The sequence below is a fragment of the Cebidichthys violaceus genome, unplaced genomic scaffold (genome assembly GCF_023349555.1).
Source record: "Cebidichthys violaceus isolate CVI_PGR_0920_01 unplaced genomic scaffold, fCebVio1.0.p SCAF_11, whole genome shotgun sequence".
Taxonomy (NCBI): Eukaryota; Metazoa; Chordata; class Actinopteri; order Perciformes; family Stichaeidae; genus Cebidichthys; species Cebidichthys violaceus.
The window spans coordinates 5,276,239-5,302,066 of record NW_027176274.1 but is presented as its reverse complement, the minus strand read 5'-3'; the positions used below and the strand labels follow the sequence as shown (position 1 = coordinate 5,302,066).

The window sequence follows — 25,828 nt, the reverse complement described above, 5'->3', positions numbered from 1 at the left end:
TGCACACATGCACACACATGCACACTTCTTTACTTTCACAGTGTAGATTTAAACAAAGATCTAAGAATACAGGAATTCACACTGTTAAATCCTGCTCAAGCACAATGAATACTGTGTGTTACATGATACTATGTGTTACATTTATATCAAATCTTTGTACATGTACTTCATTTATTCAACATTTCAATTCTTCCTTCCATCACCCTTTCCCTTTATCCATTTTACGTATTCCTTTCATTTCCCTCGTTGTCTTCATTCTTTCTGAAAGAGTTTATTACTGACAAGGTAAATAAATTCAAAAGAGAATATCTTTATATGAACGGCAACAATTGATCACATTTGTGATGCATAAATGCACTGAGAAGTGTGCGCACAGACACACACACACACACACACGGTACATTGGTGTAAACACACACTGCCCCATCCCTCACTTACTCACTGGTTTCCCTGTAATAACGGCCCAGTTGATGTATTTCCAGTGGAGTGTCTAGTCCAGTACAGAGCCAACTGGAAGTGTATGAATTTCCCAGTCTGTTTCCACTCACACCAGACGCACTCATGCAGGTTATGGTGTGACACTCCAATTCAAAGAGGGGTAAATAGGGGAAAATGAAGCTGCAATCTATACTCATACACAAACCTCATGTGTGACAGGGTGTAGAACCAATACCATGAAGCTAGACGACGGGACACTGGTGAGTAGACTCAAGCCTGCAACATGATTAAAGGATCAGTTCACAACTAAAAAGGTAAGGCAGGCAAATATAATCTGTTTCCCAAATCACATCTTTAAGAAAGATTGTCCGCGCGGTTATTTGCATATGTGAACAGATCAGATTTGTGTGTCCAGATATCACCAACCTCTGATCTGTATGGGTTGTTGCGCCAACAACATAGGCGTCAGAAACTATGTAGCTGAGAGCATTTGCCCTCAAAACAACTGTCAAGTCGCAGTGCAGAACTCCCCCATTGTACCAGAGAAGCTCAGCAGAGGAGGCTGATATACATGGTGAGGGGGAAGCAGCAGAAAGTGAAAGAGTGAAAGAGAAAATGCCAGTCCACTGACTGTTGTCCTCCTCTGTCTGTCCTCCATAGCGCTCTGCCAGAAGAAGAAGGATTCTGCTCAAAACTTCCACACTTTGAAATCTGATTTGAGCAGCCAGAGCGTCTGGACTGAGACGCTTCTGTAGACGTCTGATAGAAATCGCATGTAAAACAACCTTCAAATGGGGTTTGGATCCCAATTTCATGTATTTCTTTTTGCTGTCCAGACTTTCTAATCTGTGAGGTGAGAGTAGATGCAACAACATCAGCTATATCAGGACTTCCTTCATTAAAGGTAGAGCAAAGAATGGCACTGAAGGCTTTTCTTGATGGAAAAGACGTTTTCTCTCTGCTCTGGACTGACTTCGGTGAGAGTTTAATTGACAGATTCATACATGCAATCACGTTGCAAAGTATCTTTTTGGAAGTGCCTGCCCTTTTTCTAAACAAACCATCTGGCTGGAGTCGCTGGAGTCGCTGGGCCACGTGTGATGACCTGTGTTGATGCCATGGCTCGTGTAAAGCTGCTTGATCTCTCTCCAACTACTTTGATAATTCAACACATTTCAGTAAACTCCTTCAGCTCCATCTGGGAGATATTCTTCAACCTCGGATGCATAATGTAGCCATCATACTGAACTCTGTCCCAAAAAGCATAAAAACACACATGCAAATAGATTCCCTCACTGCTCCATCCAGGACACACATACACGCAGCTCTTCCCAAAACATCTCCATCTGTAGTTATATACCTCTAATTAGAACATGACTGTGTGTGACTCAGACGTTTGAGGGAAGTCATCATTTCCCAGCTGTCCTGACTTTCCATGCCCTCTGTGCTCACTGACTGGTTTTGGAGGATATAATAATGGCTCAAGCAAACGGATTTTGTGCACGATGCCTGTTGAAGGTTTTCTTCTTTCTTTCAATCTCCCTCTTCCCCCTCATTCTTCCATTCAGTATATGCTTCAACCCCCCCCCGTTTCCTCCTGGAGCTTTCTATTCTACGGTCAAGTTATGACTCTGGAATTCCTCACCAGTGTTATGTGGTAACCATGGAAACCTCAAATCTGAATCTCCCTTGGTAACTAACACCAGATTTGCGAAACGAGTTGCGAAAACAGTCAATTCTGGGAAGTGAGAACCGTGAAATCCACTTCATTCAAATTTGACTTGCATAATGATAATAATATATATATATATATATATATATATATATATATATATATATATATATTATTTTGATCACCTGTAAGCATAAACAATTGAATTAATAAGTCATTTTACTGGAATGAGATAACATTATTCTCTTAATTTATTTCTTATTTCCATATTTCTCGTGTAACTTATGTTTACAAACGTGCACATATGCAAAGGATGTTAAATATTTCCAGGTCAGACAGGGGACAGCGGGGTCAGACGGGTCACTGTCTGGGCTCATAGATCTTTGTTAAGTAGCCCAAAGAGCTCTCTGTCCATTCAACCACTAATGCATAGTAACATGTTTCAATCTGCCTGGACGTTTACAAGGCAAACTTCTTCTTTCCTCAATAACCAAAGGCAGGAAAAACATGTCATTCTTGTCCAGGGGGTATTCTGTGTTTAGTAGAAATGGATACCTAATCTGGGAACCAGCACTAAAAAATAAACCAGAGGTTGATTTGTGATCCCAGACCAGCATCCACATTTCAATCATGGGCCCAGACTTGTGAAAACTAGTACTTCTATATTAAGCCATATTAAGTGATGACGCTAATATGAGGTTTCAACAGTCAGCCCTTCATTAAAACAACGTACAGGGCTGAGGGGCGTGTGGCATCAGGTACTGGTGAGACGATTAAATACGATCTGTGCAGCTCAATATCAGGAACAGATTTGTAAATTTGAAGGCTTCTCAGATGTAAAACAGAGTGCATTGTTTATTACACAAGATTTTCCTACTATGGTAAGCCACCTTGAGAGCAATTTCTTGATTTTGTCATTGTGTACGGTGCATTCCGGCAAATGATGAACTGTTTTTGCTAGACGACCCTGCATTGTTTTCACTTGAGCTGGATGAGTGACTCAGACTGTCAAAGCCTCATGTTACTTTTTTTGCTGAACTTTAGAAAGCATTTTTACACAGAACAAAGACTTTGACATAATGTCAATACTGTAACCTCTTCACATCCTGTTTGTAGTGTTAGTTAATTGTTTTAATGTTTTTATTGCCAGATCTTACACATTACACCTTTACGGTCTTGAGGTTAATTCAATAGCCTACTACAGCACAACAGTTTGAAAGCAGCTGCTCTGAGAGGCGGTGCTGTAAATCCATTTGATCCTTATTAGATGCTGTAGGTGTGTTCAACGGCCCTCACCGAGGGCTGCTGGGAGAAAAAGGGAGAGAATATACTTTTATGGCGCCGTTAGGATACAGCACAATTCGCATCTGTCTGTAAGATCTGTTGGCTGTAACTCACACAGAGAGACCACCACAACCCCCTTGTAACTTCTAACTTCCTCTTGGGTTCCCTGCGGGGGTCGACAGCCCAGTGCATTATGGTCTGTCACCAGGAGATAAACCAAATGCTGCAGTGATGACATCATCTGTCTGTTTGTTTACCGGGAGTCGAGGGGGGGGGGGGGGGGGGTGGAGAGATGGGACGAAGGAAGAGGGAGGGATTGGGGACATTCGAGGAAAGTGGGGGGACGGAGAAAGACGGAGAAGCTGACATATAGGGAGAATGAAGCAGGATGCATTCATGAGCCCTGAATAAGCAAATGTAACCCACTTTGCCTCCTCCGTTTGTTTAGCCTGCAGTATGCTCACTGAATAATCAAACACTCACAGTTTTCTCTTACTAGCTGTTTGCTTTCAGAACACAGCTGCTTAGTCTATGGGTGAGCTTTTCAATTAAGTCTAGCTTCCATCTGTGTATTATTCTCTGAAGTTAACAGATATGTCAGAACTGCATCCCGTCTCATTCAGGAACTACTGATTCTTTGGTTTAATGATTTGGTTTTGGGGGAAAGATCATGAAATATTGTCTACATGTGGGACACAGTTGTTGGTAAAATGCAGAAAATACATGTTTCAGTGTATATGTTGTCAACAAAAATACAGGGGATCAGACAACACTAACAAAGAGAAGAACTCTTTGAAGAAGGATTCACTTTTGATATTGTAATGTATTGTTATGCATAGAACAAATAATTCACTTTTTACATTGCCACAGCAGATTAGCCATTACCTTTTCAATCCTGATTGTCTCATTTTCCACATGGTTAACAAAACATAAAGACAGTCCTCATTACCACGACAACAACGGTGGAAGTGGTCCATGAGGCGTACATGACACACTTGGAAGTTTCCTATCTATCTGTAAAAATTCAATGGTGAGAGATCTGAATTACTCATGTCTGTGGTGGACTGTGGCTAATGGCTGTGGAGGTGGTTAGGGGGCATGTTGCTCTCACGCTCTCTTGGGCTCTCTTGGGCTCTCTTGTGACTTTTCTTGCACGTCTCTGAAGCAAATGGCTATGAGTAAGTTCACACAGAGGGGGCAGACATCAGAATCTCACCCACTCCAAAAGTATTAGTATTTATCAGCTTTTTGATGGTTGAAAGTACAAAAATAATGTAAGTAATCTGCATTATATATGCCGCTAAAACTAATTATATTCAATAAACAAGAACTGAAGTATATTCAATAGCTAAACAGAGAAATCAAGACATTCATTGCCTCTGTGTGTTCATGATAATTAGCCCCTACTGAGCAACTTCATCTTTTACAGGCCGCCTCTGTGAAACTAACATTCCTGATACTGAGAGACAAATGTTGAGAGGTGTTCCTGCGGCTACTGAATGGATGAAGGATAACGGGACGGTAGTTTAACCTCCTGGGTTGCACAATGATTTATATCACATTTCAAACCAGGTCTGACCAGCTATAAATATCGAGATTCTTTTGAAGATAACCAGAACTTATCCAGAACTTATCCAGCTAAGAAAAGTGTGGAGTCTGAACTCCTAATCACTCCATCTTTCCTCAGACTGTGACCTCATCTCCCTGGAGGATGGGGGAGGCTGGAGGAGGAGGAAAAGAGAAAAACAGGGGGGGAGGGAAACAGAAGAGATGTTGACAGAAGTTTTTTTTTTTTTTTTAAATAAGACACATGTAAGAAATCCTACTTGGATGAATTGGAAAAAAGGTCTGTAGGTCTGTAAATACATTCATGGTGCCCAGAGGATAAAGCCCTCTGACTTCGATGATCTCCTCTAATGCAACCATAAGGTGAATAAAACAAATTGACAACAATTTTATATATTTCCATGAAATTTGGTACCAACATTCAAGCTCCCCTCAGGATGAAGTGCAATAACTTTTCCTCTCGTGCCATTATCAGGTCAAATGTTTCCTATACGTTGGCTACAACTCCTGCAAAACTAATGACATTCCCTTGAGTCTCAGCTGTGAAGCCAATGCAGAAGTTCAGGAACTTGTATTATTTCTAATGGCCTTCAGGGGGCGCCTCCTCTGGTTACAAAAAGAAGTCTGGTCGTATAGAAGTGAGAAAACTACCCTTTTTCTCACTTGATTTATTAGATCAGTAAACATTGTAAAAAATAGTTTATGGTCTCAATTGCTAGTTTAAAATAGGCGATTAAGAGGGGCATGCTTTGGGGCGTGGCTACCTTGTGATTGACAGGTCGCTACCATGGCGTGTTTTTGTTTTACAATTTTAACCCTTTCACAGTGTGTTTTCATTTCATGAAAGTTAAGTAAAGTTGAAAGATTTTGGTCGCCAAAAACAGTTTTATTCAGTGTTCATTTGTACTTAGCTCCACCCTCTTGTGTCACTTCTGGTTCCAAAAAACACAAAAACAAAGATGGCGATGGCCATCTATACCGAACTCGAGGCATCAAAGCCGTATCCGCAAACCAGTGGGTGATGTCACAGTGACTACATTCACTTCATATAAACAGTATATATATATATATATATATATACATATATGCTAAACACCTATATAAGCAAACACCATACTTAATGTGCTTAAAGTGAGAGGAATGGAAACAAAGACAAGAGGATAGAGTGAGATCCAAAGATTGAAGATGCAGTGAGGCACTCGGATAGAGGTATGCAAGACATTTTAAAAATGGGAAACGTATTAAAGGAATGCTGGAAAAGAATAGTGTAAGACGAGACGGGCAAGCCAGCGGAGACTGCTCTGGGATGTTGCAACTATATGTGAGGAATGGCCAATTATTCAGTGCAAGGACCAAGGACGTTTCATGGTGCTAAACCACAGTGATAAACAGGGAGAGCAGAATGAAAGACCACCTAAAGAGTAACATTTTGAGGAGATTTAGAGAAGAGAAGGACTTGGAGGGAAAAAGTTGGATGAAAATGTGCAGCAGCTGTACGGAGACTTTGCAGCTGTGACCTCTTTCCTCACCCTTGTCCTGTTTCTCAGGATGATCATTCTGAGTGTATTGTGTAATGCAAAGCACAACGTTACAGTTTGATTTCCACACATTGGTATTAAACTTCACAAATTTCCTAACTCTCCATTTAGTCGCGTCACGTTGCCTCCATTTCCTCACTACACCCACTGTCTCTTAGGATTATTCATATCTTCATATCTCCCACTGTAAAGACTGAACCCTCCTCCAAAGATTCCCACACTAGTTCCTTTAACATCACACATTTCTTTCTCTCTTTTCGTCTCTCTGTCCTCTCCATTTCCTTTTCTCTTCTCCCAGCTCAGCTGTTACATCCTCTGCATAAGGCCATTCACATTGTACGGTTTAATGAAGATGAGCTCAGTGCAGTCTCGTGTCTATTTTTCTGTATGGGACTGTCAACAATGTAACCAAGTTGCGTACTGGAAATGATTGTCGCTGTTTTTGTTGTGACCATGCTGATTCACTTTTAATGTCAAATGACCACATGAGACCATCTTTATAACCAGAAGAATGTTGGTACATTCATATACAGTATGTGAAGCCACAGTGGGCAGTGAGCTTGCACAATGACCAGATAATGGCTTTAAAGCAGAAAGTGGTTTAGAGATGGTAACCACAGGGAAACTATTTCACTTTGGGGTAGTCGTGTGAGGGGGTAAAACAAGACAAAGAACTGTTGTCAGTAAATGATGATGATAAAGCTACTTTACCATATTTTGTCAAAGTATGAAATTCTCGAAGATGAAAGAGTCAAAGAGCTCGAAAAGAAGCCACCACCTGGAGAAAGTGTTAAATTTAGGGGTTTGTTCTTTAATTGCATTTTAATATAACTTCTCACTACATAAGATTGATATGACAAGGATTAAGTCATTATTACCGCGTGATGTAATGACACTTATATTGTTTTCCTCTCTTCTGAGGCGTGCATGAAGTCGTTTGTCCCACCGCGGTACACATTTTGCAATTTGCTGTTGTCACAAGCTCTAAGTTGAAGTTCAAAACAGAAACATAACATCGCCAATGCCTCCATGGATAATGAGAGACGCACTCACGGTCAGTAGTTTATCAGATGACCTTTTCACCTCTTTACCTTCATGTGACATCGCCAGCCAACAAACATGTCCATATATAGACGAGTGTATTCTGAGGGTTTAGGATAAGGAGATGAATGGAGAGAAAGTCCTCAAAGTGGGGATAACTACCACAGTAGGTTTAGTTGTATTATGCAGGTAGATTGCATTTACACAGTTAGTCTGTAACTGAGAACATATGTGGAGTTTTCTCACTTCTTGAGCTGAACACATTGTAAAACATGTACCCTTACAAAATGTGAATGCAGCGCTTCTTCGGTCAGGGTGACCTGCATGTACATCCTTTTAAATAGACTCAGAGCTTCATTCCGACAAGACTACAGTTGATGAGTCTTTGAGTTATCAATCTTCTCGTTCTCTGTTTAAAAAACACCCCAAAAAACCAGACACAGACAGTCTGTGTTACAGTAAGCCAACATGCCAGCCAACAGATGTCCCATGCATGGGACAGAAACATAACAGATCAGTCCTAAGGTGAATAAAAATAACTTCCCTCATAACTAATCACAGTGCGGAGCAAATGCTCAATAAAAGACATTGATAACGCAAATGTCACAGTAGAGCCAAGTGATGCCAACACCTCGTCTGCACCCCGTAGATTTCCTGACACACGTCAGATAAGCCACATGGCCTCAGCTTCAGAGTCTGCTCTCCCTTTGCACCGCGGCTTGATTTGCCAGCTGACTGACGATGTATCTGCTTCACTGCTGTGACAGTGGAGCTGGTGCCATGACAGAGGAAAAGTGAGCTGTTTTTTATTTTTCATACATCGTGTGTCAACGACGATGTAGCGGGTTAAACAATTTTGTTTTCGGTTTTGTTTGACTGTACTGAAGTGTCTGCATCATCATTATGTGGGACATGTTTTTTAACACTTGGCTGAGGCACACAATAATTCCAAGATGGCCTGTATTCACTGTATTCATCATCCTCTTGTTGTTCTGTTTATGTATTGTCTCGTGTCTTTCAATAAAAAAAAAAAAAAAAAAAAAAAATCAAAGATGGACTCAAGGGAGTCACAAAACAACCGTTTCTGTTATTGAAGAGAAAATCAAGAACTCACCATGCATGACTGTTTCAACCTCAGAATGTTCTGGAAGTGACTAAAGACACTGCAGGAAGTTTGCACTCAGAGAGGAGGAAACCAACGAGTGACTAGGCAAAACAGCAACATTACTGTAGGTTTCCATGTAAAGCCTACAGTAATGTGGTCACTTTGAAGGGGACAGTGCTACAGAAAACTATTACTATTCCAATTGCCGAATAAAACTAAACAAAAATGCCCAACTGACCTAAAATGGGCTTTTCTAAGAATGTGTAAACTTTGAAAGGCTTTTCCCAACACAAAGAAGTGCTGACAAAGCAGCGCTAATCAAAATAAAGAAAAGTTAAGGACAGATAAATAGTTCCCCTCTTGCTTTAAATGGTGTTGAAGACTTAAACTGGACAAACAGATTTAAATAAAGCCAGCGGCTCTAGCATGAGAAACGAATCCACTGATTACAGCTGTTAAGAAAGCACAGAGTGAGCCAGAGAGGAGAGGAGCGAGAGTGAAAAAGAAAATTGATCTTTTAACTCGCACATTACTGTTAGCTTGCATCACAGAGAACTCATTTCAATGAAACTCCTGGACATATAAACAATATCCAGACATTGAAACTTTAGGCTACTGGAGACTTTCCAGACGCTGACGCCATTGACCTAATTCCTGCAGATCACCACCAGGACTGTGTAAAACCTATAGGCCAATATACTGCATAGCACAATGTTCTGTAGGTCGGGCTGCTTAGATAACATGAACCAGAAATAAGTCAACTCTCGATGACAATATCATATAACAATAAAGACACAGTTATAAATTTGAGCAAAAAGAAGTGGGAGAGGCTTCTTCTCTTCTTTCTTTAACGCCGTCTCTCAATAGTGAGGAACATGAAGCTTCTGCCCTGTTATAAGGACACAACAAGACCTCTACTAAAGATGGTTTCAAGCACAAAACAATCACAACATTTTACTTAAATCAACTTTCAAACACACCTGGGACTCTTCAGACACAATGTGGGCAGATGGTTGTATAGGTGACTGTATAAGACAACAGTAAAATTAGACCTAGAGGAGATTTGAGTTGTGAAATTGTAAAGATAGAGAGCAGGCAGAGGTCAGCCTTGTGGCCATCAGGGTCCTAAACTCCAAACGTTTTCAGCGAGTGGGATGGTTCTGGATCCAGGCCCCTACATCTTTAAAAGGGTAATTAGAATCTGCTAATGGGGCACTGCCTCTGTATCATGATATCAAAGACACTTTAAAGTGTGTTTGCCTCTGTGTTGCGGGTTGCATGGAGACAATTTTAAATCATATTTCTGTCTTACCTCATAGGTATAAAAAAAATAGAAAAAGAAAGACCTGGAATTTGTAACCATCTTTGTTTCGTAAAAAGTTGGGCTGCCCTCATCGTCTACGTGCTGCGTGGGTAGTCGGTCTTTTTGTTGGACCTCCCTCCTCCGGCTGAAGCTAAGCCATGCCCAGATAAATCACTCCCACAGACTGGTAACCTGCACACTGTGGTCGCAGAGTGAGGAGGAGCAGACTTGATCTGGGAGGTTGGAGCGCGGCAGAAAAATAAGCGTTGCACTGGAACCGACCTCTCTCCGTCAACCGGTGAACTAGACGTTGCACAAGGAGCACCTGTACCCGCGTTCTGCAACAGCCGGGTGGCTCGCATTCAACAGTATGTCCGGCAGCACCATAGCCAGGGTGCTGGTGGCGCTCTGTATCGGGAGCGCGGTGAACTGTATGCCCAGAGGAACGCACAGGAGTCGGCGACAAGCGCAGCAGCATCAGGTCTCCTCAGTCTCTCAGGGTGAGTGTTTTCCCCGAGTGATTAGTCACAAGAGGGATTTGGTGTTTCAGTATCTGACTTCTTAGCTGAGGGCCACCAGAGGCCACTTAACAGACCTCACAGTCTGAGGGTAAATAATTAAATTAAAAGTTAATTTTGATCATGTGTTTGGCATTCTTAGTTGTAAGCAACATGCATTTTCTATTAGACGCATCTCTTCAGATCGTGTCTCTATTGTCATTTTTGAGGGATTTGCAGTTAAAACGATTGGGAACCCCATAGATTAGATGCATTGTGTATTTTGAGAGAAACACCACAAAAAGCACAACCAGTTAAAATGATCCTCTGATCTTCTTCTGAATCATTAAATTAAATTAAACTCTACAACAGAAAAAAAACAAAAACGTTTCTGATCTCCTCAACTCCATCCGTGTGTGAATGCTAATGATCCAAGCATCTGAGAGAGAAACAAATAGGCCCACGTAAAAACTCTTGGCTTCAATTTGTCGAAAAAAAAAGAGAAAAAAAAGATGCTGTTGACATGTGAAGTCATGAGATGTGAACAAAGAACGTGCCTGGTGGGGGAGAGAGAGAGTAAAGGTGGATATAATTCTCTACTCTGTGCAACTGATTTAATACTGGGGGCCTTATGAAGTGGAGTTAACACATTCAGGGTCAATTTCACAGGCATGGGGGGAGTGTTTATATGTTTATTCCAATGTGGAGTTTGCTTATTGTACTATATTAAAAACAACATGTGTGTCTTTTAACCAGTAATACTGCTCTGTGTTTTGTTGTTATGGGCTGTACCGTTTTCCAGTGGCTTCATTTGTCTTTCCACTTTGAAACAGGACATGGTAAGCAGGTACAGTGTTTTGGGGGTGTGCGAGGGTGGAGTGTGTTTTTTCTCTCGCTCACATTTTTCCTACACTCTGTGTTTTAGTGTAAGAGCAAAGGGAGGCGCTGCGTTTCATTTGACCTCCTGCTGCCTGATTCTATTTTGTGCCAAAGTCTCATTAGCTGTTTCTGTTCTCTTTTTTTTGGTCAGATGGTTGTATAGAGAATGGTCAGTTATATGGTATTAATGACCAGTGGGAACGACCATATTTGGGCAGCATTCTGGTCTGTACCTGCTATGGAGTCGCTGGCATCAAGTGTAAAAGCAAACCTGAAGGTTAGTTTTGTGTGTATTGATCTCATTTTTTTTTTTTAAAGCTGTGTCCAGAATAAACATCCCCACACATCAGCCCATCTTCACTTCCCTCAAAACAAACATGAAACACACCCTTTTTCCATTTCCCCCCTACACTGTAGCAGAGGAAAAGTGCTACGATAAGATCAACCAGCAGTCCTACACTGTGGGAGAAACCTATGAGAGACCCAAGGACGGCATGATCTGGGACTGTACCTGTATCGGATCAGGGAGGGGCAAGATCAGCTGCACCATCGGCAGTAAGTCTATCTTTTTGTTTTCTGGGAGTGCTGCTCTACAAGGAGCTGCCATTAACTGTTCTAACCCCAGACCACACATGTGTTTCTGTGTATATCCTGGCCTGCCAGTCCAATGCCAGTAAACTGGTTAATCTCCATATTCTCCTCAGCTGATCAGCAACTGGTGCTGTGCAGCTGTTAGCAGTTAGCCCAGTGGTTAGATAATGGGAGAAATGTCTGAGTGTGTGTGTGTGTGTTTCTTTTGCTTTCTTTCTGTGCAAACACACGCATGCACATTGACCTCAGTCTAAATGCATCCTTTTTCTTTCTGTCTACCCAGACCGCTGTCATGAGGGTGGGGCTTCATATAAGATCGGTGACACCTGGAGGAGACCCCATGAAACAGGAGGCTACATGTTGGAGTGTGTCTGTCTGGGAAACGGCAAGGGAGAGTGGACCTGCAAACCCATCGGTGAGTCATTCAGACAGCCACTGACTAACAGACGACTGGATTCACCTGCTGGGAAAACTGTCTGACTCTAGCTTGACAGAAACATTTGGGATGATTGATCAGATTATTATGTATTAATCATTCTCTTGTGTTTCACAGTCAGTTAATGAGTACACTTCATGTTCAGGGTATTTTTGTATTGAGTGTTTGGTACAAAAAGATTGGATTTGTGAAAAATAAAAAAAGGTTTTTAATTGATTTAGTAGCTCACGAGTCTCTTGTTTCCTGCAGCTGAGCGTTGCTATGACAACTCAGCGGGGACATCCTACGTTGTTGGGGAGACGTGGGAGAAGCCGTACCAGGGATGGATGGTGGTGGACTGCACCTGTCTGGGAGAAGGAAGTGGACGCATCACATGCACTTCCAGGAGTAAGCATCCCTTTATTTCTTCTTCTACCTGTCACCTGTCCTGCCTCTGTATGAGCAGCATCACAACAATCCAACCTCCACAGATCTCTCTTTTTGTGTATCTTCTATCTAGACAAATGTATATCTACTTGTTCATAACAGACAGGGAAAACTGCATCATTGAGATCCACACACAAGCAGAACATTTAATTAAAAGCTGCATTTTTTTTTTAACAAGTAGCGTGTCGATACACATCAGCTTAATCCTAATGGAACGCCACACAGATATACTCTGTGGTCGCACTGGCAGAGCTGAAGGCAAACAGCGAAACTTGAGATCTGTTGGCAGATTTTAACAGGCTGTGGAGAAAATGTTTACCAGTTGTGTTTTCAATTAGGACCATTACTTGCGTCCTTAATGATGCTAGCTGATGTGACAGATGAGACTGAACGTTACTCCCTGTTGGCTTGTTGTTGCATGCAAGACTTCAGGGTGGCCTTAGATGTTTTTGTGTCGGAGGTTATCAATAAATTGTTATCATGCATGTGCTCAACAAGTTATCAACAAAGTCTCAAGGAAACAGCTGGAGGCCAGGAGGAATCACTCCCCACAGAATCGCTGCAGACTCCCATCCAAATGGGGCCACGATGGCGTCTCACAGTTTCCGATCTATTTCTAATGAATCCCTCACGTTCACTTCTCTCCTAGATCGCTGTAACGACCAGGATACTCTGACCTCCCACCGCATTGGAGACACCTGGACCAAGACAGACGCCCAAGGCCACTCGCTCCAGTGTGTGTGCACCGGGAACGGCCGAGGGGAGTGGAAATGTGAGCGACATGCTTCACTTCATACCACTGGCCTGGGTGAGAAATGAATGATGATATGCCTGTGTCCCTGTTTTTTTTTTTTTCTTCCTTCCCTCCTGCTGTGTGCGAGGAGAGCAGAATGTATACCAGAGACAGATGCTGTGAGGAGGGAGAGATAAGAAGTGCCAAGTGTTGAAGTGAGAAAGACGGCTCTTTTAACTCATGACCATGACCTCATGAGAAAGAGAGGTGGTGAACGGGGAAATGCGGAGGGAGAAATGGAACATGGGGAACTTGGTGGGAGAAATGTGCTTGAAGTGGTTTGAAGTGATTATTGGGTGTGAGACAGGAACACATGCTTGTCGTGACTCAGGGACATTAAACTCATTGAAAGCTTCATTGTAGCCGACGCGGTACTGTGGTGTTTCAGTTGAAATGAAAGCCAGACATTTACTTTGTTTCGTATGTTATACAGTACAACACACCAACTATATGTTGTTTTTGCCAAAGTCATGCATAGGCCTTAACTCCAGTGACAGTTGCATGTTCAAAGGTGTTTGTTCTGGTTTTTAAATTAAGTAAATCTTTTGGGTTTTAGCTGCATCATCACCTAATAGGTAGCTTTTCATTTGGGAAGTTTACATGTGATATCGCCCGTGACCTGGATCCAATGTTTCATTCCAGGCACTGGCTCTCGTGTGATCACTAACATCCAGCCTGCGATCTACCATCCCGCCACTGTTCCTGAGCTGTCCCAGGAGGGTCCCTGTCGGACGGATGCAGGACTCTCCTACTTCATCGGCCAGCGCTGGCTGAAGAACCAGGGAACCAAGCAGTTGATCTGTACCTGTCTTGGCAATGGAGTCAGCTGTGAACAGTGGGGTAAGAGATGTTCCTTCTATCGTTGTACGATTAAGGACACAACCCAACACGTGAATGCCACTTGGTCATACCTGTATGTTTAGTCATTACCGTATCCGTGTGTGTTCCTGTCTTCATACAGACGGACAGGCTCCAGTGTACGGCGGCAACTCCGGAGGTCAGCCATGTGTGTTTCCCTTCGTCTACAAGGGGAAGACCTACCACTCTTGTATCTCTGATGGACGCAGTGATGGACAGCTCTGGTGTTCCACCTCCTCTGACTTCGAGACGGACCAGAAATATTCTTTCTGTACAGAGAGGAATGGTGAGCAGATGTGTTAAATGCTATTAAAGGCGGGACTTCTGAAGTGAAATTGGTAGTAAACAAGGACAACACCAACCTTGATTTAAAAGAGTGCATACAGTCTTTTTTACACATGAAACAATTGTTTAAAATAAAACACCTTTTAAAAAACTCTGAATAGAGACCTGGTATTTTCAGGGCTAAGTTTACCGACTAGTCTGGCTGACAAGTTTAAAAGAAAGACCCTGGCAGTGCCTCAGCAAGCACTTGCTTCTTATCTGAAGTGTGTGAGTATGCTTGGTAGTATGTATAAAACAGGAGTTGTATTGGGGGTTGGATGTTGATAACTATATAGTGATGGCAATTCATATGGCTGTGTTGTTCTTTTAACAGTGATTGTGGCAACACGAGGCGGTAATTCAAATGGTGCGGTCTGCCAGTTCCCCTACCTCTATAATGGCCGAAACTACACCGACTGTACTGCAGATGGCCGTAGAGATGGCATGAAGTGGTGTGGCACCACAACAGACTATGATGCAGAACAGCGCTTTGGATTCTGTCCCATGGCTGGTAAGTCTGTATGTGGGTGTGTGGGTGATGGAGAGAGAGGAAGGGGGACAGAGAGACTCTAACTGTGCGTTCCAATACTCATACTACCATACTAGTTAGTACCCCAGAAAAACATGTCCTACTGCATCTGGTTGCAAGCTAGCATGCTTTTACGACTATTCTGACCCACAATCCTCTGCGCAGCAGCAGAGTAGTATGTCCCAATTGAATGCATACTGCATGCAACAGATCCATAATTTGTAAGGGCAGCTGCAGTATGTACTGAAAGTTGGAAAAAGAAAAAGTATGGGATTTGGAATGCAGTCCAAATGCTGGGGCTGCAGATGGTAGTGTTGTTTGAAGTTGTGTGGCACTGAAAGCACATGTAGGCCACACTATTATAGATGACATTTTAAAATATCATTCAGATGTCTGTTTTAAAAAAAGGAAACAAAACAGAAAGAACTTTAAAAACTCTTTTTCACACACATTAGTTTCCCAAATATTTGTTTGCAAGCCAGAAGTGTTTTCTCCCCATAGGGGCCACTAATGTGATTAGCACAGCTAATTAGTCTTTAGCCATCAGTCCCTCCCACTCTTAAGTAAAATGTATCTCCGCCCAGTCTGAATCAGCGCATAGCCTTTGTAATAAGACTATTCTTTGGCAATTAAGAGATTTGAAGGGCAACCTTATTTCATTTACATAAAAGCTATTATCAGATTGATGTTAAAAAGGAGTCGGGCTGATGGCGCAGACAACATCTAATTTACAGTTCTTACACCTTTTTTTTTTTTTATTGATAGCGTAAACAGATTCACATTGAAGTCACTGCCTTGTGAGAAATGTGTTGTGTTGTTTAGGTGTCAATTAGGTCTCCACAGGTAACAAAAGAGGCTGAAACACTAGGGGGTCATTTACACTGCACTAATGTCTGTGAAGGAGTGATGATATGGTAATGATGATACCAACATGCCATTTAACAAAGAGAGAAACTATGACAGTCTAGAGGACTTCTTTAGATATCAGGTGACTGCATGTTGATGTATGAATAAGATGCCTGATAGTTTAACTTATAAAAAACAACAACACATAGGCATGTTGAGTAAAGCCAAATCTAGTTAATACAAACAGCTGCGTAGTCACAGCAAATGTGATTCTTTGGCATTGCTGTGAATGTCCAAGATCCCGGCTAGCTAACATGATTGTAGACGGACACTGAGGTTTATCTCAGGCATTGTTTGAATTTAGTTTGTACGTGAATTAAGTACAGACGGATGTAAAACAATATTGTCCAAATAGGAAGGAAGATTAGCTCTGCTTTAAAGAAAACATCCTTCTTATCTGAGACAAAGCAGTCTTTGAATTCTAAGAAAAAATGCAGCGCTGGATAAATTTGATCTCATAACAACTTATCGTTTGTAGTTTTTAAATGCAGCGTGGCAAGACGGATAGGCGATCACTGTAAGAAGTACAAACTTTTTTTAAACTCTGCTCTGAAGTGAAAGGATTTGGTTGTGTGCATATGGACGGCCTATAGAATAGTAGTCCTTGTTTTATGTTGTACTTAACAAGCACATCGCAAGTGATGGGATAATAGATTGTGCTGATTTCTTGGGTTTTTTCAAAGCTGCAATTTTCTCCAGAATTCCTTTTTATATGCCTACTTCAATCCTGGGACCCACCTTTGGACCGACACCCTGTTGTTAACAACACCCTCTCAACATTTAAAGAGAGGGGAAAAACACTGTGTTTCTGCCCTTTAGCTAGTGTCAGAGTGGGTTGTCTGTGTTAAACTGAGTCCAGCAATCAAAGCAGCGGGGGGTCTTTGATATTGACATTAATGGCTTCACAGGGATTGTCAAAACAAACACGGTACTTGAGATGTTAATGGCGGTGTTTAAAGAACAGTAATAGTCTGGAGCCCCTTCTGCTCCACCTGTGGCAGTCCTCAGGGGAAGAGTCTGGATAGGCTGACCTGGGCTCTGTCTCCACCACCATTATTTATGCAAACTGCACCATTTAACATTATTAGAGCAACTGTTTTCTCTCTACCTCAAAAACAATTGAAACATATGACCATAATTATTTGTATCGGCCCCTCTTCAACACGATCACCAGAGCTTTGGTTTTTCCTCTGCATCTCAGCTGGAATCTCCTAACACACCCTCAGGCTGTGATCGGTTCTGCCTGGAGGAAATTGTCCCTGGCTGCAAAGCAATGTCCAAACCACCAGTTAAGTTTTAAGTGGCCTCTTTCCGAGTCATTAAAAAGAGCAGTTCAATTACCGTAAGAAAATATAGACTGGTTTTAAAGAGATCATTTAGTTGATGCCAAATACATTCAGACCTTTTGGAACAGATTGAAGCAGTTCCATGCTTGGAGAACAGATTTTACATTGCGAAAAGCACCAGGTCACCCTCCAGCTATAGACAAGTGGGAAGGGTGGGGTGAAAACGCATCCAGACATTGTCTCCAATCATTTTAAGTCATACTGATAGCACAGGAGAAGCCCTGTACAGCAATTAAAGAGACATTTACAATGTAATGAATGTACAATGACAATAAAATAACCTTGTTCACCAGCCGTTATGTAGATCATTCAAATGCTAAATTAGCTTGAGCCCCAGGCCTGACTACTGCACATCAAAAAACCACCGCCTGGGTACTTGACTATTCCTTACCATGTCCAAAAAAATCTCCGGCCCCTGTTTTTCTGCCCCAAGCCACAGCTTTGTTGCATAGCCACCAAACCAAGTCCAAATGATCTTTAGTCCAAGGAACCAGATGGTCTGGCTCTGGTCCAGATTCTGCATGCCTAAGAAAAGTTTGGGCTGGGCTTCAAGACAACAGATCTGCTCCTTTTTCTCTACCTCCACCTCCCTCCTCTGTATGGAGCGTTGAACGTTCATTTATGCACCAGGCGTGCAGGTTAAGCAGAAGTAGCTATGGAGGTTTCTATCTTTCCTGAATAAAAACGACTCTCTCTTTTAATCACGGGAGAACATATGGTGAACACACACAGCCATTCATACACACAAGGACACGAGACAGCTGTGTCAGGAAAATCTTCTTCTTTATGGACACAGGTGTTCCGTGTTGGTCGTGTCTTCTACGGCCTTGTGCAGTAATTGTAGGGTAAAATCTCCAAGGAAGATCATTCATCATCGTGAATTGTGTGTGTTTTTATCTCAATGTCGGTATGCACTGCTTGCGTTACTAACAAGATGTATGATGTGTTTCCTAGCATGTCGTTGCATCTGATTATTTTGTGTGTCGTATTTGGTGGTTTGTGTTTTCAACTTTTTTGTTTGTTCCAGTTTTTCCCCAAAGTCCAAACTTGATTTGAAGTGAATCAAGAACACAACATATTAGCATGCGCTTTTGTAACTTTTTTTGTTGTTGTCTTTCTGTGTCTTCTAGACCATGAAGAAGTGTGCACGACCAGTGAAGGGGTGATGTACCGCATGGGAGAGCAGTGGGACAAACGGCACGATGTTCTGGGTCACATGATGCGATGTACCTGCGTCGGCAATGGCAGAGGAGAATGGAGTTGTGTTGCTTACTCCCAGCTTAAAGGTTTGTGTGTGTGTGTGTGTGTGTGTGTGTGTGTGTGTGTGTGTAACAGGGAGAGGTAGAATAGGTTACATAGAGGAAGAACAGGTGAACCAGAGTTGCTGACGTGGTGTTTTGTCCATAATAATTAGAGAGTGATATTTGAATACTCTGAGTGAAGAGGGGAAAGGTCACAGGTGACAAAACCACTCGCCTGTCAAAAGGTTAAAAAGCGAGGCAGCACACCTGCGCTTTATGGGGCTTTAGCTGCACCTGCATCACAGAGACACACACATCTACACACACACACACACACACACACAGTTCAGAAGAGCAGCTGTGCAAAACCAGTGAGGTACTTAGAAAAAGTTACATTTGACTTTCCTCCTGCATGCCAATGCATATATCCGTGTTTGTTTGTCTGTTGCAGACCAGTGTATTGTGGATGGTCTGACCTATGAGGTGAACCAAACCTTCACTAAACAACATGAGGAGAGCTACACAATGAACTGCACCTGCTTTGGACATGGCCGTGGTCGCTGGAAGTGTGATGCCGTTGGTGAGTTTACCACGTTACAGGTTTTATCTGTGTTCATTCAGTCTCAAATGACATGCAATCATTAAGCCGATTTTAACCGGTTAGAAAATTGCAATCGCTAATTTCTTTAATAATTCTAGATATTTATATGTTTGCATCACTTCCACACATAGATATGCACCATGTTTATTTGCGGTGCGTGTTTTAAATGTCATTAATTTACGACAAAGAATTGCATTTGAGGGAAGCATCATCATTGCCAGCTGTATTGTGTGGTCCCCGTTACATCACCTGGTTTCACGACTCCGTCCTCAGATCAGTGCCAGGAGCCGGAGACGAGAGTCTTCTATAAGATTGGGGAGTCTTGGGATAAAGTCATCCAAGGAGTCATGTACAAGTGCTATTGCTATGGCAACGGCGTCGGAGAGCTCAGCTGCGAGCCCCAGCAGTCCTACCCCGGTAAGACGTTAAACACACTAGGGTTCAGCGATGCAGTGATTCTGTGTGTACTGTAAGACAGTATACATGTTTCACCACTGAGCGGTCTATGGAAGCTGTGCCTCTTGACGTATCTGGTCTGTATTGACTTATGATGACAGAGGAGCGTCACACAATGAGAAGAAGTCACTTTATCCACACAAGACTGGAAAAACTAAATGTTTTGGCCATTTGGCCTTGATCAATGTCGCAGGAATTTATTCATATAGCAAAAAACCCCTAATCTACATTAATATACTTCTGCCTCTCTCTTTTGGTCGTCCTTTTTTACCTGGTCACCTTTTTCAATATTGTCATTTTTGACTCCTGAACCTGTCTCAGTCCCTGGAACTGTTGTATGTTTCAGACTCGGTTGCACCTCTCACCATCTAATTTGAGTGTCAGTAAGTTGTCTTTAAATAGCACAGCCAGGTCGATGCCTGTATTGTACAGGGTAAAGAAAGGATGACATGTTCACGGTAGCTGTAAAACTGTAATCCTCAGTAAGGATGTGTTCAGGGATGTAATATGAGCCAACAGATTACGCGCCATCTCCTGCAGGGAAATGTATTTGTTTAAGTCACCTTGAAAAAGAGGCCCTTGACTTTGATGTGAAACAGACAGCGATGGGGGGGGGGGGGGGGGGGGGGGGGGGGTTGGGGGTGTGATTTCCTCTTTAACAGATACACCCCCTACTTTGAGCCTTTGTTCTTGCTAGCATGTGGTACATCCCCTGTGCTGTTGCCACAGCTGTACAAAACATCACAGTGCACGTGTGTGTGTGTGTGTGTGTGTGTGTGTGTGTATACACCCCCAACACACACACACACACACACACATACGCCTACCACATGCACACATCTAAAGCCTGTTTTGTGGATTTTAGCAATCACTTTAAATTAAACATCGTGTCGTAGAGTTTAAGCACTTAGTCAGCATTATTTAGAATAAAGTCATGCTTCATTACACAACATTATGCAGCCGTGATGGTTAAGTTACCTCATTTCTGCTGACTGGAAACCAAGCTGGGCTAGTCAGCAACACGGCACACCGACTTTTTGCGCGAAAAAGCTTTCACACACTTCTTTCTTGACTTAAAGTTGTCTTCATATCAGAGTCCCTTCACAGACAAAGTTTACTTTTTAGTAGTCTGCCCTCTTCGTCATTACAACTAACCACGTTCTTCACCTTCTTGTATGGCATGTAATGTTGTTCCCATTTCCCCTGATTCTTACAATAGTGATGCACTTGTACGGTATGATGGGCTTTTATGTTATGTGTTTGCTATTACATGTTAAAATAAGCGAGGCTGTGAAGCTCTGCTAGTGGAGACAGAACTTGAGGTCGGACCAGTCTTGTGTACGGGAACATTTGAACTATTACTTCTTTGCCCTGTGTGTGAAGCAGGTTGTCGGGAGATACAAAATGTAGGGCACTGTTCCTCCATAAGTGGCTGTAATAGCAACCAGCTGTGAACTTGCTCTGCGTCTGTGTTTGTGTGTGTGTGCGCGTGTGTGTGTGTGTGTGTGTGCACACAAAATACAGCGTGCTAAGATTTAAGGGCAGCAAGAGTCAAATCAGACTCCGAGTCAGTTGGCTTACTGGGGAAAACACCATAAAAGGTAAAAATGGAAAATCCCAGTGAAGGATCTTTTTAAGGGTTTTCACAAGTCTCAGATTTAGCACCACATCGATACGATCTTCTTGTTTTCTTTCCTGCCCTCTGCGTTTATCGCTCCTTGTCTGGAGTGTAATTTAATCTTTAATCTTTTTGGGGTATTTCTTATTGTTAGGATGACTCTCAACATGACTTCCCTTTGCTGTGGTCCTTATCACCACCTTGCTGTGCCTCTTGTCTGTATCAAGAATTCATGTTGTGTCTGTGTGTGCAAAGTAAAGGGGGATGTCTGCATGAACGTGCGTGTGCTTGTACGTGTGTGTATTGCTGGGAGATTGTGTGTGTGTGTGTGTGTGTGTGTGTGTGTGTGTGTGTGTGTGTGTGTGTTTTATCCACTGCAAGTGTGCATCCGTTTTCATTTGCGTCCCACATCTGATTCTATGTAACCCTTACCCTCTCCAGTGGCCTGTGGGTCTGTAATAGGCAGTAATTGGTCCCAGATTGTTTTTGAGGTTTGTGTATCTGCTAGCAACTTCTGGTTAACCGAGCCACTTGCTCAGAAACTTTGATTACAGGTCTGCTATTTGGAAAAGTGGTTAGAAAACCTCAGTTCTTTATAGAAGCTACCAGTTTCTATCAGCACAGCTTATGTCAGGAGTCTGCTTGCCACATGACTTCTGTTTACATTAAAGATGACTTGGTGGCCTTTGTTCACTTCCGAAACCAGCAAAGATAAAACATGTTTGAGCTTCTGCTGATATCTTCTTTACTTGTTCTGCTAAGCTGCTCTTAAGCCTGGACCGCTACTTCTTACAATACAGAACCCAACTTTAGTCAATGTGCTGTCAGATGCACTAATGACACAATATACATGTTGAAGCTCATGTCGGCGACAAAACTCACCACCGCAAGGTTTTCCAAAGAATCCACCAACAAAATCGTGCATGGTCCTTATTTGTATTACTTGTTAAATGTTGTTTGGCAGAGTGTGCCTAGATTCAAGGAGCTCAGTTAAACAGAGAAACCCACATTTCTAAGACTGAAACGGCGCAATAAATTCCGTGATTTTGTGTTATCGGCTTGGCAGTATTGTTTTCACAAGTTTTTTCTCATGCTTCTTTCTTGTTTCAGCATACTTTTCTTTTCTTAGATGCTCGCTGTTTGTAGAAATGCATCATATGCCTTTCTGTGATACTTCTGCAAGTGTTTTCTAAAACGTATGAAAGGGAGAAGGTTTAAAGAGAAGAGAAAGTAGAGTCAAAGGTTTCTCTCCTCCAGCTGTTGAAATCTGGGCTGGAATCTCACAGGGACGTGCTAGTTTTCCTTCTCTTTCTGTGTTCTGTTCAGGAGAACACTGCTGCACACTCACTCATCCTCACTGCTGAGCTGGGTTATGTAAAACTGCAGGTTTCTGAACTTTCTCAGATCGTAGAATAGCCAGTATCTCGCCATGTTAGATGCTAAAGATACATGCCGTGTTCAACATTGAAAATGCACAATATCATATTATGATGTTACCTTTACTCTACAATAGAAAGTGAAACTCCTCGTCTGATCTCTCTCTCTCTCTCTCTCTCTCTTTCTCTCTCAGGTGGTAGTCGTCCAGTCCAGGTGATCATAACTGAATCTGGAAACCAACCCAACTCCCACCCTATCCAGTGGAACGCCCCACAATCTGCTCACATCACCCAGTACATCCTCAAGTGGAGAGTGGTGAGTCTTCTGATTGAGCTTCAGTTAACAAAGAAATGATGGTTCTGATGCAACCGCAACCTCTATCGACACATCTAACGTTCAACTCCAGTTCTGCATGCAAAGCTTTAAAAGACTCTTGCATTTCTTTCTTTCTTTCTGACATTCTACATCACATTTTCCAGAGAAACACTCACAGCCCATGGAGAGAGGTGATGATCCCCGGCCACCTGAACTCTTACACCATCTCTGGTCTGAAGCCGGGCATCACCTACGAGGGTCAGCTAATCAGCGTGCTGCGGTTTGGACGCCAAGAGGTCACGCGCTTTGACTTCACCACCAATTATGGATCACGTGAGTGGAGGGAGTTGACAGATCTCAGTGAGAGTTGCAGCATCACTGTTTAACCACCTGTATTGGCAGTTTATTTGGCTACTTTTACAGTTTAGGCATGGGTATTTTTTTTTCTGCAGATCTCTGCTTAATGTGCACTGGTCTGCAAAATAAATATGAAAGATAATTTGGAACAAGCGTCTCTGGAAATGTGCTTACAACATTATGAAATAGTAATTTCTTGTGCTTTATTTTTTTATTCTGTTTGGCTCCTTTAATGTAACTTTTATTTCACCAGAATCTCCTCACTCGGGTTTAATAACTTTTCCTGGACAGTGTTGCCAGTTCTGATCTCAGAGGCAGCAAGTAACCAACTCTCGTATTTTCCGTCTCTGTTTTTCCTGTAGTGGCGACATCACAAGGCGAGACCACTCCACCTCCGCCTATGGTTGACATCTCAGAGTCGGTGACCGAAATTACCTCCAGCAGCTTTGTCATCTCCTGGGTTTCCGCCTCCGACACAGTTTCTGGTTTTAGAGTAGAGTATGAGCTCAGTGAGCAGGGACAGGGAACTGGACAACCCCTGGTGCTTGGTAAGTGCAGAGATACACTTATCTATCTATCTACGCTTCTATTTTGGCCTGATTTCAAAATAATAGACATTTTAAGACTGCTCTTAGTCAGAGAATAACAGATCTTTATTTAGCTGCTTTAGAATATTTCATTGTATTAAAACCAATGTCATGTTCTTCCCATCAGACCTGCCCCATACAGCTACCTCAGTGAACATTAATGAGCTTCTACCTGGGAGGAAGTACACTATTAACGTCTATGAGGTTACAGATGGCGGAGACAACCTCATCCTAACTACTTCACAAACCACTGGTTAGTAGACACACACACACACACACACACACACACACACACACACACACACACACACACACACACACACACACACACACACACGCTTTCTCCCAGTTTATATTCCCGTCTCTCTTCTCTGATGTTCTTTCCCGTTCTCAGAAACATTACAGCTGCTAGACTGAAATGTTGTCTTGAATCCCAGACATTGCAAGCGGCCTAATGAACATGTGCCAGGGGACTATGAACCAAGTGGTCCAGTTAAAAAAAAAAAAAGCTGTGGTTGTAATTTCCCTTCTCACACTTACACCCCATTTGTTCCATAGCACCTGATGCTCCTATTGAGCATGAAGTGGAGGAGGTGGGAGAAACTTCCATGGTGATCAGCTGGGAAAAGCCCCTGGCTCCCATCACTGGTATGTTGTAGCACACGTCACAGCCACGATTTATCATCATTCTGTTGCTGATTTGAACCCGTACCTATTCATCTGTGACAGTCCCGTCCACACAATGAACCGCATGGTCTCTTCCTCCATGCAGGTTATCGTGTCGTCTACACGCCGTCACTGGAAGGTGAAAGCACGGAGCTGACTCTCCCCGACACGGCAACATCTGTGACTCTGAGCGACCTTCGACCTGGGAAGTTGTACAACATCAGTATCTACTCTGTGGAGGACAGCCTGGAGAGCGAGCCTATCTTTGTACAGGTCAACACTGCTGGAAGTCCACTGCCAGGTAAAAGACTGAGATGTGTAAAACAAAGGGGACCTTATTGTTATTTGGAAAGCCTGAGTCAGGTTGTTTTTGTGTGTGTGTGTGTGAGAAATAGAGTGTCAGGAAGAGTTAATACCAAAAATAAAAGATACATGACTTAGATGAGATAAAAGAAAATGCGTTGAATGACATGAGCTATTTTTATATTGTGTTTTTTTAATTACTTCCAAGATTTAAAATACAGCCATGAGGTCATGGCAGTGAATTGAATTTCCACGTACCTTACCTTGTTTAGCATACAATAGTTACAATATGACCCAATGACTCTGTTTGTGGTGGTAAGAGGCATCAGCTTTTTGTTACACAGTGAGGCACTAAAACACTGAGGAGTTATTTCTCTAAATAGATCAAAAAAATGTAATGCAATGGTTTTTTTTCTTCCTGTCCACAGCAGACATTTCTTCTCCCACAGACCTGCAGTTCTTCGAGGTGTCAGATAAAAAAATCGTTCTGACCTGGACCAGCCCAGCCAGCGCCGTGTCCGGTTACCGGGTCACCGCCGTCCCTGTCGATGAGTCAGGTTCTCCACAGAGGGAGATGACTCTGCCCGTCAGTCAAAACTCCTACATTGAAGTGTCACACCTCCAGCCTGGAACACTGTACCGCTTCAACGTCTACGCCATTCACAATGGAGAGGAGAGTTTACCACTTATTGGGGAGCGAACCACTAGTGAGTATGACGGATGCCCTCAGGTCTTCGGGGAAATGACTACACATGTGAAAATCCGTCTCTGCAAG

General features: G+C 42.6%; 1 protein-coding gene across 3 annotated transcripts in view; it reads left to right on the top strand.

The window, feature by feature from the left end:
- The first annotated feature begins 10,159 nt into the window (after positions 1-10,159).
- The window catches only part of LOC137866018 (fibronectin-like), a 30,594-nt gene continuing 14,925 nt past the window's right edge, over positions 10,160-25,828 (top strand). For 2 of the 3 annotated variants that reach the window (XM_068701649.1, XM_068701666.1), the window contains exons 1-19: positions 10,160-10,447; positions 11,475-11,600; positions 11,741-11,878; positions 12,198-12,329; positions 12,600-12,737; positions 13,426-13,584; positions 14,212-14,409; positions 14,531-14,713; positions 15,086-15,262; positions 18,663-18,818; positions 19,225-19,353; positions 19,648-19,791; positions 23,019-23,140; positions 23,305-23,473; positions 23,860-24,045; positions 24,212-24,337; positions 24,643-24,732; positions 24,857-25,051; positions 25,482-25,760. In XM_068701649.1, the coding sequence (XP_068557750.1) occupies positions 10,318-10,447; positions 11,475-11,600; positions 11,741-11,878; positions 12,198-12,329; positions 12,600-12,737; positions 13,426-13,584; positions 14,212-14,409; positions 14,531-14,713; positions 15,086-15,262; positions 18,663-18,818; positions 19,225-19,353; positions 19,648-19,791; positions 23,019-23,140; positions 23,305-23,473; positions 23,860-24,045; positions 24,212-24,337; positions 24,643-24,732; positions 24,857-25,051; positions 25,482-25,760 (2,977 nt within the window). In that variant the 5' untranslated portion in view covers positions 10,160-10,317. The remainder of the gene's footprint in view (positions 10,448-11,474; positions 11,601-11,740; positions 11,879-12,197; positions 12,330-12,599; positions 12,738-13,425; positions 13,585-14,211; positions 14,410-14,530; positions 14,714-15,085; positions 15,263-18,662; positions 18,819-19,224; positions 19,354-19,647; positions 19,792-23,018; positions 23,141-23,304; positions 23,474-23,859; positions 24,046-24,211; positions 24,338-24,642; positions 24,733-24,856; positions 25,052-25,481; positions 25,761-25,828) is intronic. The other variant, XM_068701658.1, reaches the window with a different exon arrangement.